At 36.8% G+C, this 17,172-nt stretch overlaps 1 protein-coding gene across 2 annotated transcripts in view; it reads right to left on the reverse strand.

Annotated features, from left to right (window-relative positions):
* Positions 1-17,172, reverse strand: part of SMIM14 (small integral membrane protein 14) — a 55,880-nt gene that overhangs the window by 21,423 nt on the left and 17,285 nt on the right. For both annotated transcript variants that reach the window (XR_009052701.1, XM_057727929.1), the window contains exon 2: positions 12,261-12,370. Coding sequence is in view for 1 of the 2 variants with exons in the window: in XM_057727929.1 (XP_057583912.1) it covers positions 12,261-12,335 (75 nt within the window). In the remaining variant the exon portion in view is untranslated. The remainder of the gene's footprint in view (positions 1-12,260; positions 12,371-17,172) is intronic.

Here is a 17,172-nt window from a genome sequence, read left to right on the forward strand (position 1 = left end):
TCTATGAGGAATCTTACCTTGCAGAAATCCTTTGAAGGAAATTATAAAAAACAGAAAGTCTTTCTTTGGAGTCATCAAGAGGTACCTGCTATGGATGTTCGTGTTCCCCTCACCCTCCAAATTTGTATGCTGAAGCCCTAAGCCTCAACGTGGTGGAATTTGGGGGTGGGGGCCTTTGGGAGATGATTATGTTTAGATGAGGTCATGAGAGTGGAGCCACCATGATGGAATTAGTGCCCTTACAAGAGAGTGCGACCAGAGCCCTCATTCTCTCTGTGCCATGTGAGGATACAGCAAGATGGCTATCTGAAAACCAAGAAGAGAGCCAAATCACCAGACACCAAATCTGGCAGCACCTTGATCTTGGACGTTCCCGTGCCTCCAGAACTGTGAGAAGTAATTATTTGTTGTTTAAGCCACCCATTCTGTGGTGTTTTGCTAGAGTAGGCTGAGCGAACTAAGACAGTACCTAAACAAGAACTTATTTGCTATTTTTCTATGTCTGCTCAAGAACCTCATGTATATTAGAGGTGATCTTTCCCACGCACAGGATCTACCTGTGGGCTGGTAAACAGTGTGGTATAGAACAGTGGTTCAAAAGAGAAGCTTTCGTCAGAGGTATCTGGTTTCAAATTCTGTGTTTGTCACTTTCTCAGGCAGAGTTTCAAACTATAAAAGAGATAAATACAATCTGTTATCAATGTTTATGTCATTGTATTAAATGACATAATTAAAAATTAAATAAAATTAAATATAAAATGTCTATAAAAACTCAGGTCATAGCCCACAGAATGCTTTCAGATTACAGCAGTGTGCAGGAAAGGGCTGCCCGTTTGTACAAATAAGCCTGCTCATATTTATCACTGCTATTTTTCCAAAAAATGAAATGCCAAAATCAACAACAAAGTACCTTCAAATCAACGGTTAAACAGTTGGTCACTGTCCTCTGACTAGACCTCACTCAGCTCAAGGTAATAAGGTTGGCTTGAAATAACCCTAGACTGCCAAAACCCAGCTCCACCTAATTTTTAATACTGCACAGCATTCCATTTAATTGCATCATTTCCAAATTTGCATATGAAAAACAATGTTGTGGTGAATGTTCCTATAAATACATTCTTACACACTTGGTTAATCTCTTCAGAATATGGAGTAGAGTTGCTATAATGAAGTTATGTACACTTTAAGATTTGCTATACATTGCCAAATTATAGGGGGGAATTTTAAAGAAATGACAAAATACAAAGAAAGTACATTTCAATTCAAGAACTCCTGCATAATCACACCACTGAGGAAGCCCAGTGTTTCAACTGGGAGACAGCTAGAACCTAATTATATCTGACCACATTTAGTTCTTTTTTTTAAATTTATTTTTTTGAAGTATAATTGATTTACAATGTTGTGTTAATTTCTACTGTACAGCAAAGTGATTCAGTTATACATATATATGTTCTTTTACATATTCTTTTCCATTATGGTTTATCACAGGATATTGAATAGTTCCCTGTGCTATACAGTAGGACCTTATTGTTTATCCATTCTATATATAATAGTTTGCATCTGCTAATCCCAAACTCCCAATCCTTCCCTTCCCCTCCCTGCCTCCCCCTTGGCAACCACGTCTGTCTCCCTGTCTGTCTGTTTCTGTTTCGTAGATAAGTTCATTTGTGTCATATTTCAGATTCCACTTATAAGTGGTATCATACAGTATCTTTCTCTTTCTGACTTACTTCACTTAGTATGATAAACTCTCGGTCCAACCACGTTGCTGCAAATGGCAATATTTCATTCTTTTTATGGCTGGATAGTATTCCATTGTATAATCTTCTTTATCCATTTATCTGTTGATGGACATTTAGGTTGTTTCCATGTCTTGGCTATTGTAAATCGTGCTGCAATGAACACTGGGGTACATGTATCTTTTCAAATTATAGTTTTGTCTGGATATATGCCCAGGAGTGGGATTGCTGGGTCATATGGCAACTCTATTTTTAGTTTTTTGAGAAACCTCCACACTGTTTTCTACAGTGGCTGTACCAATTTACACTCCCACCAACAGCGTAGGAGGGTTCCCTTTTCTCCACCCCCTCTCCAGCTTTTGTTATTTGAAGGCTTTTTATTTTTCTTATTGTTTATTTATTTGGCCATGGCGTGCAGCTTGTGGAATCTTGGTTCACCAACCAGGGATCCAACCCTGGCCCTCGGTAAAAGCACAGCGTCTGAACCACTGGACCATCGGGGAATTTCCTGAAGGCTTCTTAATGATGGCCATTATGTCTGGTGTGAGGTGGTACCTCACTGTAGTTGTGACTTGCATTTCTCTAGTAATTAGCAATGCTGAGCATCTTTTCATGTGCCTTTTGGCCATCTGTGTGTCTTCTTTGTAGAAATGTCTATTTAGGTCTTCTGCCCATTTTTCGACTCGGTCGTTTGATGGCATTTAGTTCTTAATGACTAAGTAGCATCTCTACATGTTTTCCTATAACATTAACAAAAATATTCAATAACTTGGAAGGACCACAATAATCCATGTACATTTAAGCCTAAAGACTTCAAATAATCAAGTTAAAGGCGAGTCTGAGTATTTTAAAAATAGTTTTTGAATGTCTAACACTAACAGGTTGCCCAAGTGACATGCCTATACTTTTCCAAAATTTTAGTTTAATTAATTTATTGAACCAAAAATTATCACAGAATTTATGGCCACTGACAACAACATAACTTATATTCTATACCCTTATGGTACAGTCTATTTTGATTATATATAAAGATATAGATATAGATACATGATTGTCCACAAACTCAATGCAACCTCTGGCCAAGAGAGCATTAATTGTCATGAGGTGGGATACGTGAGTAGTGGGCAAGAGGAAGGGGGACTCTGACATTTTGCTTCGTATTTCTACATTATTTCAAGTACCCATAGTTTAGATATTCACATATTACAAGTTATCATTAAAAAGAAAGGCAAAATTCCAATACCATGACACTTGAAAATGAGGCTGACTTTGATTTGCTGTTATGGACTGAATGTTTGAGTCTTCCCAAAATTCATATTTTGAAATCCTAATCCCCAAGGTGATAGTATTAGGAGATGGAGCCTTTCAGAGGTCACTAGGTCATGAGGGTGGAGCCCACAAGAGTGGGATTTATGTTCTTATAAAAGAGACCCCAGAATGCTTTCTTGCCCTCTCTCTACCGTGTAGGGATGCAAGATCTGCAACCTGGATGACAGGCTCTCACCAGAACCCAACATGCTAGCACCCCGATCTTGGATGTCCAGCCTCCAGAACTGTAAGAAATAAATTTGTTTGTGTATAAGCCACCCAGTCTACTGTTACAGAAACCTGAACTAAGAAATCTGCTAATATGAAAAGATATATGAAGTGGAGAAAAAGCAAGTTGCATAAATGTAAATATATTATGATCCTTTCAAAGTGAAACAAATTTCTAGAAAGATATACATGGCAGACTGTATTTTCTAAAAACAGTCACTGCAGTATTTCTAATCACACATTCTCTTCCAGAATCTTGCCACTCCCTGTCAAGAGGTGGAATCTCTTAACTCAAAAATGGTTTAAAATTAACTTCAAGACCTGAATGGAAGACCTAAAATCATAAAAATCCTACAAGAAAACATAGGTAGTAAGCTCCCTGACATCAGTCTTGGTGATAAGTTTTTGGATCTGACTCCAAAAGCATAGGCAACAAAAGCTAAAGCAAATAAGTGAGACTACATTAAACTAAAAAGCTTCTGCATAGCAAAGGAAACCATCATCAAAATAAAAAGACAACTTATTGACTGGGAGGAGATATCTGCACATCATATATCAGATAAGGGGTTAATATCCAAAATATTTAATAACATATATAATTCAACAGCCAAAAAAACAAACAATCTGATTAGGCAGAGGATCTCACTAGACATTTTTCCAAAGAAGACATACAGATGGCCAACAGGTACATGAAGAGATGCTCAACATCACTAATCATCAGGGAAATGCAAATCAAAACCACATGAGGTATCACCTCCCATATATCCATCATATACATACAAATACAATCGAATTATTATTCAGCCTCATAAAGGTACAAAATCTTGCCTTTTGCGACAACATGGATTGACCTTGAGGGAACTGTGCTAAGTGAAATAAGTCAGAGAGAGACAAATACCACATGATCTCACTTATATGAGGAATTCAAAACAACAAAAACAACAGAAGATCAAGGTCAAAGATACAGAGAGCAGACTGGTGGTTGCCAGAGAGAGACAGGGGGAGTGGGACCCAAGGAGGTTGGGAGGTGAGTGAAATGGGTGAAGGGGTCAAAATGCACAAACTAATTTAAGTTATGGGGATGTAATGTAAAGCATAGTGACTATAGTTAATAATACCATATTGCATATCTCAAAGTTGCTAAGATAGTAGATCTTAATACTTCTCATCACAAGAAAAAAAATTATAACTGTGTATGGTGACAAATGTTAACAAAACTTACTGTTATGATCACTTCCAAATATATACCAGTCATACACCTGAAGCTAATGTTATTTGTCAATTATACCTCAATTTAAAAAAAAGAGGTGAAGTCTAATTTCCCCTCCTCCTGAAGCTGAGCAGGCTCATGACTGCTACAACCAAAAAGTACAGCAGAAGTGTTATATGTGACTTCCTGGGCTAGGTTATAAAAAGTATCCAGCTGCTGCATGGTTCTTTCCCTCCCCCATCCTCTCTTGGGATGGATGCTTGCCCTTGAAAGGCCAAGCCATTCTGCTGCGAGGAAGCCAAGCAGCCACATGAAAAGGCCGTATGTAGATGTTCTGGGTGACAGTACTAGGTAGGGTTTCAGCCACCAGCCAGCATCAAATGCCAGACAGTGAGTGAGCAAGGCTCCAGATGCTGTTCCCGCTCCCAGTCTTCCAGCTAAGAACCCAGGCATTATGCAGCAGACGAGCCATCTCCACTGTGCTCTGTATGAACTCCAGACACACAGTTTGTTAACTTAATTAAAAAGGTTTTTTTTTATGCTACTAAGTTTTAGGGTAATTTGTTATACAGCCATAATAATGGGAATATAAAAGAAACTGAATAGCTTAAAACCAGTAAAGTAGCAAGGAGAGGCTGGAGAGCATAGGGAGATTTTTACTTTTCCCTTTCTATACTTCGTACTGCTTGAATTTTGTGCCATGAGGACATGCACTAGAACATAACCTTTCTTCTGTGAAGGAAGCCAGAAGAGGGAGTTCTCACACAGCACAACTTGATGTCAATTACAAGAAGAATTGTCAATTACAGGCCCCTACAAGAAAAGATGTACATTCCATCTCCTACAAGAAACTGACTACTCCAGCAACTCAGCCAAAGAGAAACCCTCATCACCCTGGGCTCCCACTTCTCTCCAGTGGGCTTTTGTTCAAAACAACTCCTCCCAACTCCCTCTTTTTTCTCTATAAAATAATGTTCCTCTCCTTTGTTCCTTGGACTTGCTATGGTTTTCGCTGTGGCTTGCCTGTCCTGAATTGCAATTCTCTGCTATTCCCAAATAAACCCATTTTTGCTGGTAAAATGACTGACTTTTATTTTCAAGGTCAACACTTAGTAATTAGTAAAATCAATTGTACCATTAATCACAGAGGGACTATCTAGTCTTCCAGTGCCTAGATGATATTGATAAAAAGTATTAAGATTTGAAAGAAGTCCACTAAAATTTCCTTTACTCACTAAAGTAAAAACCAAAAGTTAACCATATGATTAAAAAGGCTTTATAGCAACATGGAAAATGATAAATATTATTAAATTTAAAATATTATTAAATTATATGGTATATAAGATATATATACACCATAGTACAGTATCTAAATGTTTATTTGTGAGAAAGATCTGGGAAGGCATATACCAAATTCATCTAGAGAAGTAGGAATACACCAGATATAGAGACATGAATGAGGAATTTGGTCTTACTTTTAATGTATTGACTTTTTTTTTAAGAATATTAATGTATTATTTATATCAATAATTAAATATTTTACAAAAATATAAATTAATAGGAAAAGATACTAGCAGCACATATATTTGCTGGGTAGAGAAGCTTCTCAAGAAACTTTTCAGGCATACATCTTTCAAGAAAAGGCCAATAACAGGTCTTACTTACTATGACTTATTTAAGTACAGGAGACTGTAGTCACAACTTACAAGGCCTTCAGGCTTGTAAAGGGAATCTGACCAATGACCTCCCAGATCACATGCTTATAGTACTTTAATATGGAAACAAATTTAAGTAAGATGTAGACGTTTCAGTTACACTGTTTAGATTAGAGCTGAAATACAGAGCTTAACAAACAAACAAAAGGGGGATTATCTGCATTCCAAATCTTAGGTTACAACTGAGAAGAGGAAAAACACAAAGCATAATCTAAATTCACATTTCTAAATCATCTGTCTTCTCTGTTCTGGAACTCCTATCATTAATAGAAGAAACTGTATACCTAGAGACAGCCAGTCAAGGAGAACAGGAGAAGGAGGTGGCGAGAAAGCAGAAGAGGAAAAAAACAGAATAATTGTGCAAATGGCTTCAATGGGAATTGAAAAAGCCTCTCTCAAGGCAATCTTTGTGGTTGTAAGGAAATATAAGTGATTAAAAAACCCCCCAAAACAACTAGATTTATCAGTTACAAGGAAATACCTCCTTAAAACAAAACAAAACTAACCTCAGAGGAGACACACACAAAAAAACTATACAACTTAAAAGAATAATTTATAATTAGATTATGATTTTGTCGGCATCCTTCTACATATCCAGTAGTACCCTACTACTACATCAGTAAAAACCCTTATTTATCAGTAGGCATATTCCCATGTTAAATCAAGTAATGAAACACAGAATTGTATGTAACATGGTAAAGATACCCGATTTTAATTGAAAAGGAGTCACTGTATATTCTTATCTACCTCTTTAAGTCTTATTAGCAGGTATTCAATGAGCAAAGCATTCAAGTTCTAAGTAGAGTATTAGACTAGGATAGAAAAATGCCTGTAATGTCAAACAATGCCTCCATTTTTTAATGTTTCTTAACATTCCTGAGGCAAACAGAACCTGGTAAACAAAACCTGGCAAGACATGTACCTGGCAAAATAAAACTGCATTAAGAACAGTCTAATACTTGTGTAACCCAAGGGTGTAATTAAATCACAGAAAGGAGACATGCCAATAGAGCAAGTAAAGCTTTGCCATGAGCACCCCAAAATGGGCATCCTTTGTACTGCAGTCTTACCAACCTTGAACTGAAACACCGTTTATAATGTATCATTTAAAACACTCCTACAAGAACACAGAGCTTCAGTCATTTGCTTTAAAAGTCATTTTTGCAGATACATGATAAAAATGCATGAAAATCAGATTTATATTCTTTGTACTGGTACAGCTTAGCAGTTAAACAATCAAAACTTACACAGAACTGATGAGGCAATAGTAGAGTCTGAATTGCTGTTTATGTCCATTTAGCCTTAGGAGACATACAAGTTTTTTCTATTTTTATATATATATTTAACACGAGGAACAAGTCTACCAATTTAGAAATCATCAAAAGTAAGATGAGAAGACAGTCTTATTAAAATTACTAAAAAGCTAAACACGGTAGGGACTTCCCTGGTGGTCCAGTGGGTAAGACTCCGTGCTCCCAACACAGGAGGCCTGGGTTCGATCCCTGGTCTAGGAACTAGATCCCGAATGCATGCCACAACTAAGAAGTCTGCATGCTGCAACTAAAGATCCAGCATGCCACAACAAAGATCCCACGAGCCAGCAGAGACCCAGAGCAGCATAAATAAATAAATAAATAAATAAAAGCTAAACATGGTAGAATATATTTTCTTTGCAAATCATGTAACAGTAAAAAATTTTGAAGATTCTCCTCCTATTTGATTGATAGTTTAGTTGGATATAGAATGATGGATTGGTTAATGCCTTCTGGTTTTGCTGTTGAAAAGTCTGAAAGTCATTTAGACACTTTATCCTTTGTATGTGACCTGTATTCTTCAGAAATGGCAACAGGGCCAGAAATGGCAGAAAAAAGTGAACAAAGTAGAACCAGAGGGGTGAAGGGGAACAAAGGGCCATATACATTGTGGTTTTTTTTTTTTTTCTTCACTCTGAGTGTCATGGGGAGCTACTGCAGAATTTTGAGGAAAGGAGGAACATTATCTGACTTATGGGAAATAGATCATTTCACCTAGTATAGTGAGACTAAAGTTGAAGAGGATGGAGATGGCAAGAGGGCAGAAGCAAGGAGACCAACAAGGAGGCTAATTTCACTAATCTAGGCAAGAGATGATGGTAGGTTAAACCAGGGTGTTGCATTGGAGATGTGAGAAATGGCTGGATTCTGGAGAGTAAAAGATGACCCAAAAGTTGTTGCCTAAGCAACCAGAATAATGGAGTGAACAGAAAAGACAGGGAATTCCCTGGCAGTCCAGTGGTTAGGACTCAGTGCTTTCACTGCTGCGGCCCAGGTTCAATCCCCAAAGCCTAAGATCCCACAAGCCTCTTGGATTAGCCAAAAGAAAAAAAAAGAGAAGACAGAAGTATCAGGTTGGGAGCAAGAAAACTTCAGTTACACACACATCAAGTGTAAAATGTCTACTATTTGTCCAAATGGAGATGCTGCATCAACAGTTGAATATATAAAAGTCTGGAATTTAGGAGCAGCAGCTTTTTGGCTGGGCTAGTTTTGGAGGATGAGCTTGTTTTGGCATTTATATTCCCTTTGATCCTATTCATTTTCCATGCCAGGCTGGCCAACATGAGCCACATAATATTTTTTTATTATGTCTTTTTCTGCTTAAATCAGCTGGAACTTCTGTTACTTACAATCAAGAACTTTAACTGGTATCAGGAAAATAAGTAAGTTTTAAATTGTGAACAAACAGAACTTTATTAAAATGGAAAGGAACTAATGGTAAAATCATAACTGCTCCTAAGCTGAGTATATCCCTGGGCAAAGCCCATCTATTTTCACAGAATAGGCAATACAAAATGGCAACCCAACACACAACTCATACATAGTGAGCTGACCATAAATAATCATTAAAATCCTCAAGTTTCCCCAGCTTTTTACTTGCTATTAACACTTTAAATTCTCTAACCTACAAGAATTTAATATACTCTAACCTGGAAGAAAACCCAATTTTATTACATGAGGTCAAAATTAACAAAAATTCTAAATTAAAACTTGAAATTAATGAGATGTTTCTCTATTACAAAGACGAACTGTCTATTTTTAAAAAAATGAGAATAAATCTCTGCTCTGTCATCATACTATAACACAGTATTATCATAACTATGAGTTTCCCGAGCATGCAGACATCTAAATTCTGGTGGTTATGACTAATACAGATAAACCCCTTTTATTTTTTAAAAAATATTTATTTATTTGGCTGCACGGGGTCTTAGCTGCAGCATGCGGAATCTAGTTCCCTGACCAGGGATGGAACCCAGGCTCCCTGCATTGGGAGCACAGTGTCTTAACCAGGGAACACCAGGGAAGTCCCAAACTGCTTTTAAAATAAGAGTTCCACAGGGTAATAAGGTAACAGGTACTGAGGGGAAAAAAAGGTCCTGTGAAGTATAAGTAGAAAATAACAGATGCATGAGAGGTAGAAAAGCCTAGTATATTACAAAAGAATGTGATGGGGCTACCTAGGTGGCGCAGTGGTTGGGAATCCGCCTGCCAATGCAGAGGACATGAGTTCAATCCCTGCTCCAGGAAGATCCCACATGCCGCGGAGCAGCTAAGCCCGTGAGCCAAAAAAAAAAAAAAAATGTGATGACGTTTAAGTGAAAATATTGATAGTTTTTGTTAGATAACCTTTTTCTGATTGTAAGATTATCACAGAAAATGCAGGAAACTATAAAAGAGAAGTCTCACCGCATATTCTACAATCCAGAGATAACCACTTTTAACATTTTGGTGTATTCTCTTCTAGTCTTTCTTCCTATGCACACATATATACGAGGTAGGTGGGTGTGTGTATACACAAAAACAAGATCATACTAAACGCCATTTGTATAACCTTTTTTTTTCATTTCATATAACACACATTTCCCTTGTGTTTTTAAATATTTTTCAAAGACAATTATTTTAAATAAGATTTTCTCATATGAATTTCCATGATCTAACCACTGCCCTACTAGTCAACATTTAGGTTGCTTATAACTTTTTATTACTATAAATAATGCTACAATAAATACTATTATTCATAAATCTTTGAATTTCTGAATTTACAGACCCTATTTCTAAAGATACATCTTGGGAAAAATGTTTAGAAAGCACTTAAACATTAACAAAGTAGATATGACCCCAAAATGCTTTTTAATAAGAGGAAATATACATGAAATTAAAAATTAAAAAGCACAATTCAATTGAAACAAACCTCTATCAAACCTAGCCAGGAAATTTCCTTAAAGAATCAAATTAGTTTCTCCTCCCTCTGGAATCTTCAATACTGCTATCAGCATGTTATACACAAGCAGATCATCCATCAGTAATTTATATTGTGTGAAAATATCCATCATACACTAAAAAATGTGGACTTTGAAAGGATTTATAAAAATCTAAAATCTATTTTCGAATAATTACAAAGTATTTCAAACCAAGATTGCTATAAATAATGTCCCATCAAGCATGAATTAATGTGCCCATTAAAAAAGAAAAAAAAAAGCTAAACATGGCTTCTCTGACAATCTGCTAAAGTAAAGAGAATAGAAATGTACAGGGAATCCTAAAAAGTAGGGCTTAGTTTTTGCCATCTTTTAAAAAGCAGCAGAGCAGAATAAAGCATGTTAAAAATAAAAAATACAATACTAAGAGATAAAAAGAGGTAGTAACCTTTATGAAAAACTGATCTCTTGGGAAATTTTACCACAATTAAATTACAAGTCTATTTTTTGTTCCCAATATCAGAGTACTTTGAAAAAGAATTTACCTTATGTTTGATTGAACTAAGACATTAAAAACTATCAGCTCCAACTTCATAAACAGGAGGAAATATTTTTTAAACACCTCTCCTCAGATTAATCTGTTTTTACGTGAAGATATCAGAGATATGACATTGCCATTATATTTCTATACTCACAAGAGTCTGATTTAATTTATAAGTTCTTAGTTTATTTCTATCCTTCTAAGACACTCTTAAGGAGCGTAAGTCCTAGTATATGCTAACTCTCAAAGGAACATCATTCACAATCAATGCACTTCTGATCACTGAGTGAGCAGAAAACTTGCTTATTAACTACCCACAATTCAAGTATTTCAGCAAATGTTTGTACCTGCCTTTAGTCACTGCTGGCCTATAATAATATACCCCTGTACGAGAGTATTCTAAAACAAAATGTTGTTATAACGTGTAACTTAATGATAATATACAGTTGACCCTTGAACAATGAGAGGGTTAGGGATGCCAATCCATCATACAGTTGAAAACACGCATGTAACATATAGTCATCCCTCTTCATGTGCAATTCCTCCAAATATGCAGTTCTGCATCCTCGGATTCAACCAACTGCAGATCGCACAGTACTGTAGTATTTACTATTGAAGAAAATCTGCATGTAAGTGGACCCTCAGAGTTCAAACCTGTGTTGTACAAGGGTCAATTGTACTTTTTGTTAATAATCGTCAAATTTTTCCTCTTGTACATAAAAAGTATAAAGTATAATATGTAAATAGCCCTGTATTTAACTTACAGACCAGGAAAGTCTTTAAAAACCTACAACTGAAATCTCACTACATCCAATTCAATAAAACTATCCAAAGCCTGTTGTTTAGAACCTGCCTCTGTCAAATGATTGGATTTGGAAATAATCTATATAGAGATTTTTACTGGCATGCCATTTGTTGGAGTAGGATTTGAACTATATCACAAGAGAAAGTGTGACTTCATAGCAGTTTATCAGGTGAACAAGCTCTGTATAGCCAAAAACTGTATACAGAACAGTCTCTACACAAATGTATGTTTCCCACCCACTATGGTGAATTTCGCCAACGTAAATCTACCATAAATAAAGACAGCAACCTGTTTTTATCTCTAATAAAAGAACGGCTGGCAAGCATTTTAACCATTATGACTTAAATCACTGTGGAATTTCAATTATGAAGTAATTTTTAGTGCCCATCAGATGAAAATCTTCCAAAAACCAACATTCTTCCAAAAACAAGACAGAGGGGTACAGTTCAGTTCTGAATAGGACTGTCCTGTTCATCTCACCAGATTGATCAGTCTTCGCATCGCATGTTCATGAGAGCAAATACATTCACAAGGATCAAATCCGCCTTCTGCCATGATTATCCAGCTTGATTTAACTTGACTGTTTAAATCTAAGAGGAAGGAAAAAATATTGTTAAGACTACTATTCAGAGTTACTATTTCTCTTGAGTTATGAAGAATTCATGTATGTATACATTCATAATAGTTCTCTTTAAGTATAGTTCATATTTATTAATGACATATATATGAATGTATTACTAATCTTATATGAATTATGAATCTATACAAATGATTGGCTACCACTTTACCATCAGACTGATTTCTTATACATGCAAATGTCTTCAGAGACTCTCTATACTGGCCCCACCTGTGAAGCTGATGATACTAGAACCCTACTCTGCTTAATCACTTAATCCTTTGTTAGCCCCAGTACTGCTTTGGACTGAATGTTTGTGTCCCCCACTAAAATTTATACGTTGAAGCCTTAATCACCAAGGTGATGGTATTTGGAGGTAGGGCCTTTGGAATGTAATTAGATCATGAGACTGGAGCCTTTATAAGTGAGATTAGTGCCATTAGACAAGAGATATGAATTTAGAAAATGATAAAGGTGGACTATTCAGAGATGGTAGAATAGCTTTTTTTTTTTTAATTAATGTATGATGCATACATAAAGGACTGGGAGAAAATACATCAAACAATGAGTGGTTAGCGCTGGGGAAGAGAATATAATTTGGGGGACAGACATTAATTTTGTCAATTTTTAAACATTCCTTATAATGACTATGTACTTATACATTAAAACTTTTAAAATATAGAAAAAATTTAATTTAAAAAGTCACAAGTGTATAACTATAAGAAGGCCACTGGGATACATGTAGTAGAACATAAATCCAAGAAACTATAAAGGAAAGGATCAATGATTTTGACAGCCAAAAATGATAGCAGTTTCTACAAGCCAAAAATATACTGTAAAATAAAAAGACAGAGAACTTTAAAAACAAACAAACAAAAAACACCTTCAACACATATCAGGGTTAATTTCCTTAATTTACAGATAACTCTGAAAAATCAATATAATACGGCAATCTAACAGGGAAAAAAAGGAGTAAACAGCATGTTCACAGGAAAATAGAGCCAATATGCAAATACAAAATGGAAGAGGTGCAAATCTGAACATCACTTTTATCAGAAAGTTGGAAAACTTACGTAGATAACTTAGATATCCATATCTAAATAAGCATGCAAAACTTTTGTACAAGGATGTTCACAGCAACGCTTTTTATAAGAGAAAAAAATGGTAATTCAAAGTGTTTATGTAGCTCTAATAAATAACAGTATGAATACATGAAATTCTATACAGCTGTTGAAAAGAATGAGTCAGATTCCTATGTGATGATTTGGGGAAACCTCCAAGATACAGAGGTGCAATCAAGTTGCAGAACAGTCACGCAAAACCTACTTCCCATCTGACATATTCTTGCCTGAGCTGAGGGGAGTGGGATTGGACCAGGAAGTGGAGTTGCAGGCGACCTAGGCTGGAGAGTCTTACTCTCCAGGAGGTGGGAAATACCAAACACAAACTCTGACTACTTCACAGTTTTGTCTAAGACCATTTTGTGTCCATACATTTTTTAAAAAATTAGCCTTCATGTTAGAGAACTGACTCTACATATCCAATACAGAAAACCCTAAAAATAATCTACCCTTCTATGTATATAAAGTTCACCCTTGAAGGTCTATTTCTCAATTGTTTTTTCAAATTGTCCATAAGGAAAAAAGGGCTCAGACTGTGCTGGGTGTGGACACATTCAAGTGTCCATTTATTAATACTGGTCCTTCCTTCCTCCCTCTCAGTGCCTTGCCAGGCCAATAAAATGTTGGTTGAAATTAAAAGATATAGTCCTAAGTTTTTTTTTTAATAAAATTTAAATACTAAAATGCCCAATGTCTATGCAGTTCTATAGCCCCTGAAGACAGAAATTCCAAGAAAGTATTAGCAAACTGCCTTTTATAAAGGGAGACTTGTTTTTATCACCCATAAAAATGGTGAAACAGCTATTTTTTAGTCTCTTTTTAATCCATTTGATTTACAAAATTAGCTTCCACCACTACTGCCCCCCCCCCCCCCCCCCACAAAGACACAGGTTGGGGCCAGGAACCTAGTTTAGTCATCACTCTGTCTCTAAACACCTCCCTCACTGCTTAAGCTATAGCAATGAAAGAATATTTTTGAATTCTGGAAAATGTTTATTTGCTCTGTATCTATATATGCCAGGAACATGTAAATCAACTAGAATTTAAAAGTATCTGTTGGTCTTAATTAGCCTCCTGTAAAATGAGAAAATGCATTTATAAACAGGACATCCCTCAATAGTGCTATGCTTCTGTGGAACTTCCTACATGTAAACTTGAGCTGTTTTAAAGTACTATTCAGTTTTCAGTTAATAATTTCCACTTTAAAATTACTTTTTCTTTTTTTCAAGAGAATGGAAACAGTTCTCTTTTGGCTAGGACGTGAGAACAAGTGTCAAGGCACACCAGCAGCTAAGTACTAGAGCAAAAAACTTAACCCAATCCCACCTCACATTTAAATCCCTTGGCGTCAATAAAAGTTCTTAAAAAAAAAAAAAGGTAAGGGAAACACTGCTCACTGCTTCTCCAGGGTAAGATTTTTTGCCACAATAAAGTCTCTTTTAATCTGGAAAAAAAAAATATCCCTTGGTGTCCAAAGACATTAAGAAGCTGCTCTATCCTGGGCAAGACAAAACTGGGTTACTGAATCAGAATTTTCGTAAATCAGCCTAGAAGAGGACTTTGATAGAAAGTCATTTAAAACAATGCTTTTGCTCTTCATGTTTCAGAGGAGTTAGTCACCTCCTCAATATGTATCCCTAATGTGAGAACAATGCTAACTAATATCAAAGTCATGGGTTTGACCATTGAAGACAACCAGCTTTACTTCAATTGGTCACAAAAGGCCTAAATCATGAACATAAGAACAGTGCACCGAAAAAGTTCACAATAATCCAAGAGAGGAGAGAGGGAAGTAAATACTGGCATAGAAGAAATAAAACTGGCTATGAGTTGATAATTATTGAAGTTGAATGATAGGCACCAGAGAATTTTTATACATTTCTACTTTTTTCTATTTTAAGATTTTCCATGGACTTCCCTGGTGGCACAGTGGTTGGGAGTCCACCTGCCAATGCAGGGGACACGGGTTTGATCCCTGGTTCAAGAACATCCCACATGCCACGTAGCAGCTAAGCCAGTGTGCCACAACTATTGAGACTGTGCTCTATAGCCCACGAGCCACAACTACTGAGCCCATATACTACAACTACTCAAGCCTGAGCGCCCAGAGCCCGTCTCTGCAACACAAAAAAGAAGCCACTGCAATGAGACACTCTGCGTACCGCAAGGAAGAGTAGCCCCCGCTCACCACAACTAGAAAAAGCCCACATGCAGCAACAAAGACCCAACGCAGCCAATAAATAAATTAAAAAAAAAAAAGACTTCCCATAATAAGTATTTAACTCATATATCAGTATTTTCCCATTATAATGAGTATTTGTGATAGCAATCTGACTCTGGGTATAAATTTAGCCAACAGTTTACAGATGACTTTTTATGCAGCATAAAGGACAAAACATATCTAAAGCTCTTAAAGCATCCACTCCTAAACAACTCTTAGCACAGGAAAGCAGTAAAATAATCCACTCTGTATGTTGGGAGGGCAAACGTAATTCCCCATATCCCTCAGATCCGGGTCATTTCCTCCTTCAGCTACAGCTAACAAACCGTTCCTGGTAGAGTTCAGCTGTACTAAGTTGAGTCATCCTACTTCTGTATGTGGTGAAGGAATTTTCCAGTGCTGTTAACCAATTTATTATCTGTTGTTAGAACCTTAAACACTCCAGCTCATGCTGGGTGGGATTAGTTTACCTTACTGCATCTCTGGGGAGTCAAATTTAACTGCCTGTTTATAACTTTGGAAAAGGCGAAAAAGTAAATATTGTAGTTCTACTACTGTGTGTTTTCTAGAATTATGCCATGGAACTGCATGCTTATATACAGGATTGATTCCTCGGGAAATAAACTTCCTAAAAGTGGTTCTTGATTAGGCCAACTATTAGTAGCAAATATTTGTAAAACAACATTATTGGTGTTATATATTTAGTATCAGTGGTATCCCTAGAAGCACATAGCGTAAAATGACAAATGTCAACCTTCCCATTCCTCTCTCCCCAATTCTCCTCCCTTTCCCCAGAGGTACTATAGTTAACAGCCAGGTGTGAATACTTTCTGGTCTTTTTATATGTATTTATACTCATCATTTTGGTAGGTTTTATGAGATCATATTATACATGTTCTGCAACCTGCTTTTTTTGTAACATAAAAAGTCTTGGAGACCTTTCAATATATAAAGCTCTACTTCATTTTTTTTTTTTTTTTTTATCAATTGTGTTCGGTCTTCGTTGCTGCGCATGGGTTCTCTCCAGCGGCAAGCGGGGGCCACTACTCACTGAGGTGCTCCAGCTTCCCACCACGTTGGCCTCTCGCGTTGCAGAGCAGGGGCTCCAGGCTCACGGGCCTCAGCAGTTGCAGCACATGGGCTCAGCAGCCATGGCGCATGGGCTCCAGGGCGCAGGCTCAGCAGTTGTGACTCACGGGGCCCAGCCGCTCTGCAGCATGTGGGATCCTCTCGGACCAGGGATCAAACCCGCGACACTTGCACTGGCAGGCGGACCCCCCCAACCACTGCACCACCAGGGAAGTCCCCTCTACTTCATTCTTTTTAATGGTGACTTAATACTCCAAAACGCGAACACATAATTTTAGCATTCCTTTAGTAGAGATAACTTAGGGCCTTTCCAACATTTTTGTCAATGTGATGTTGCAACAAACA

The sequence above is a fragment of the Hippopotamus amphibius genome, chromosome 3 (genome assembly GCF_030028045.1).
Source record: "Hippopotamus amphibius kiboko isolate mHipAmp2 chromosome 3, mHipAmp2.hap2, whole genome shotgun sequence".
Classification (NCBI taxonomy): domain Eukaryota; kingdom Metazoa; phylum Chordata; class Mammalia; order Artiodactyla; family Hippopotamidae; genus Hippopotamus; species Hippopotamus amphibius.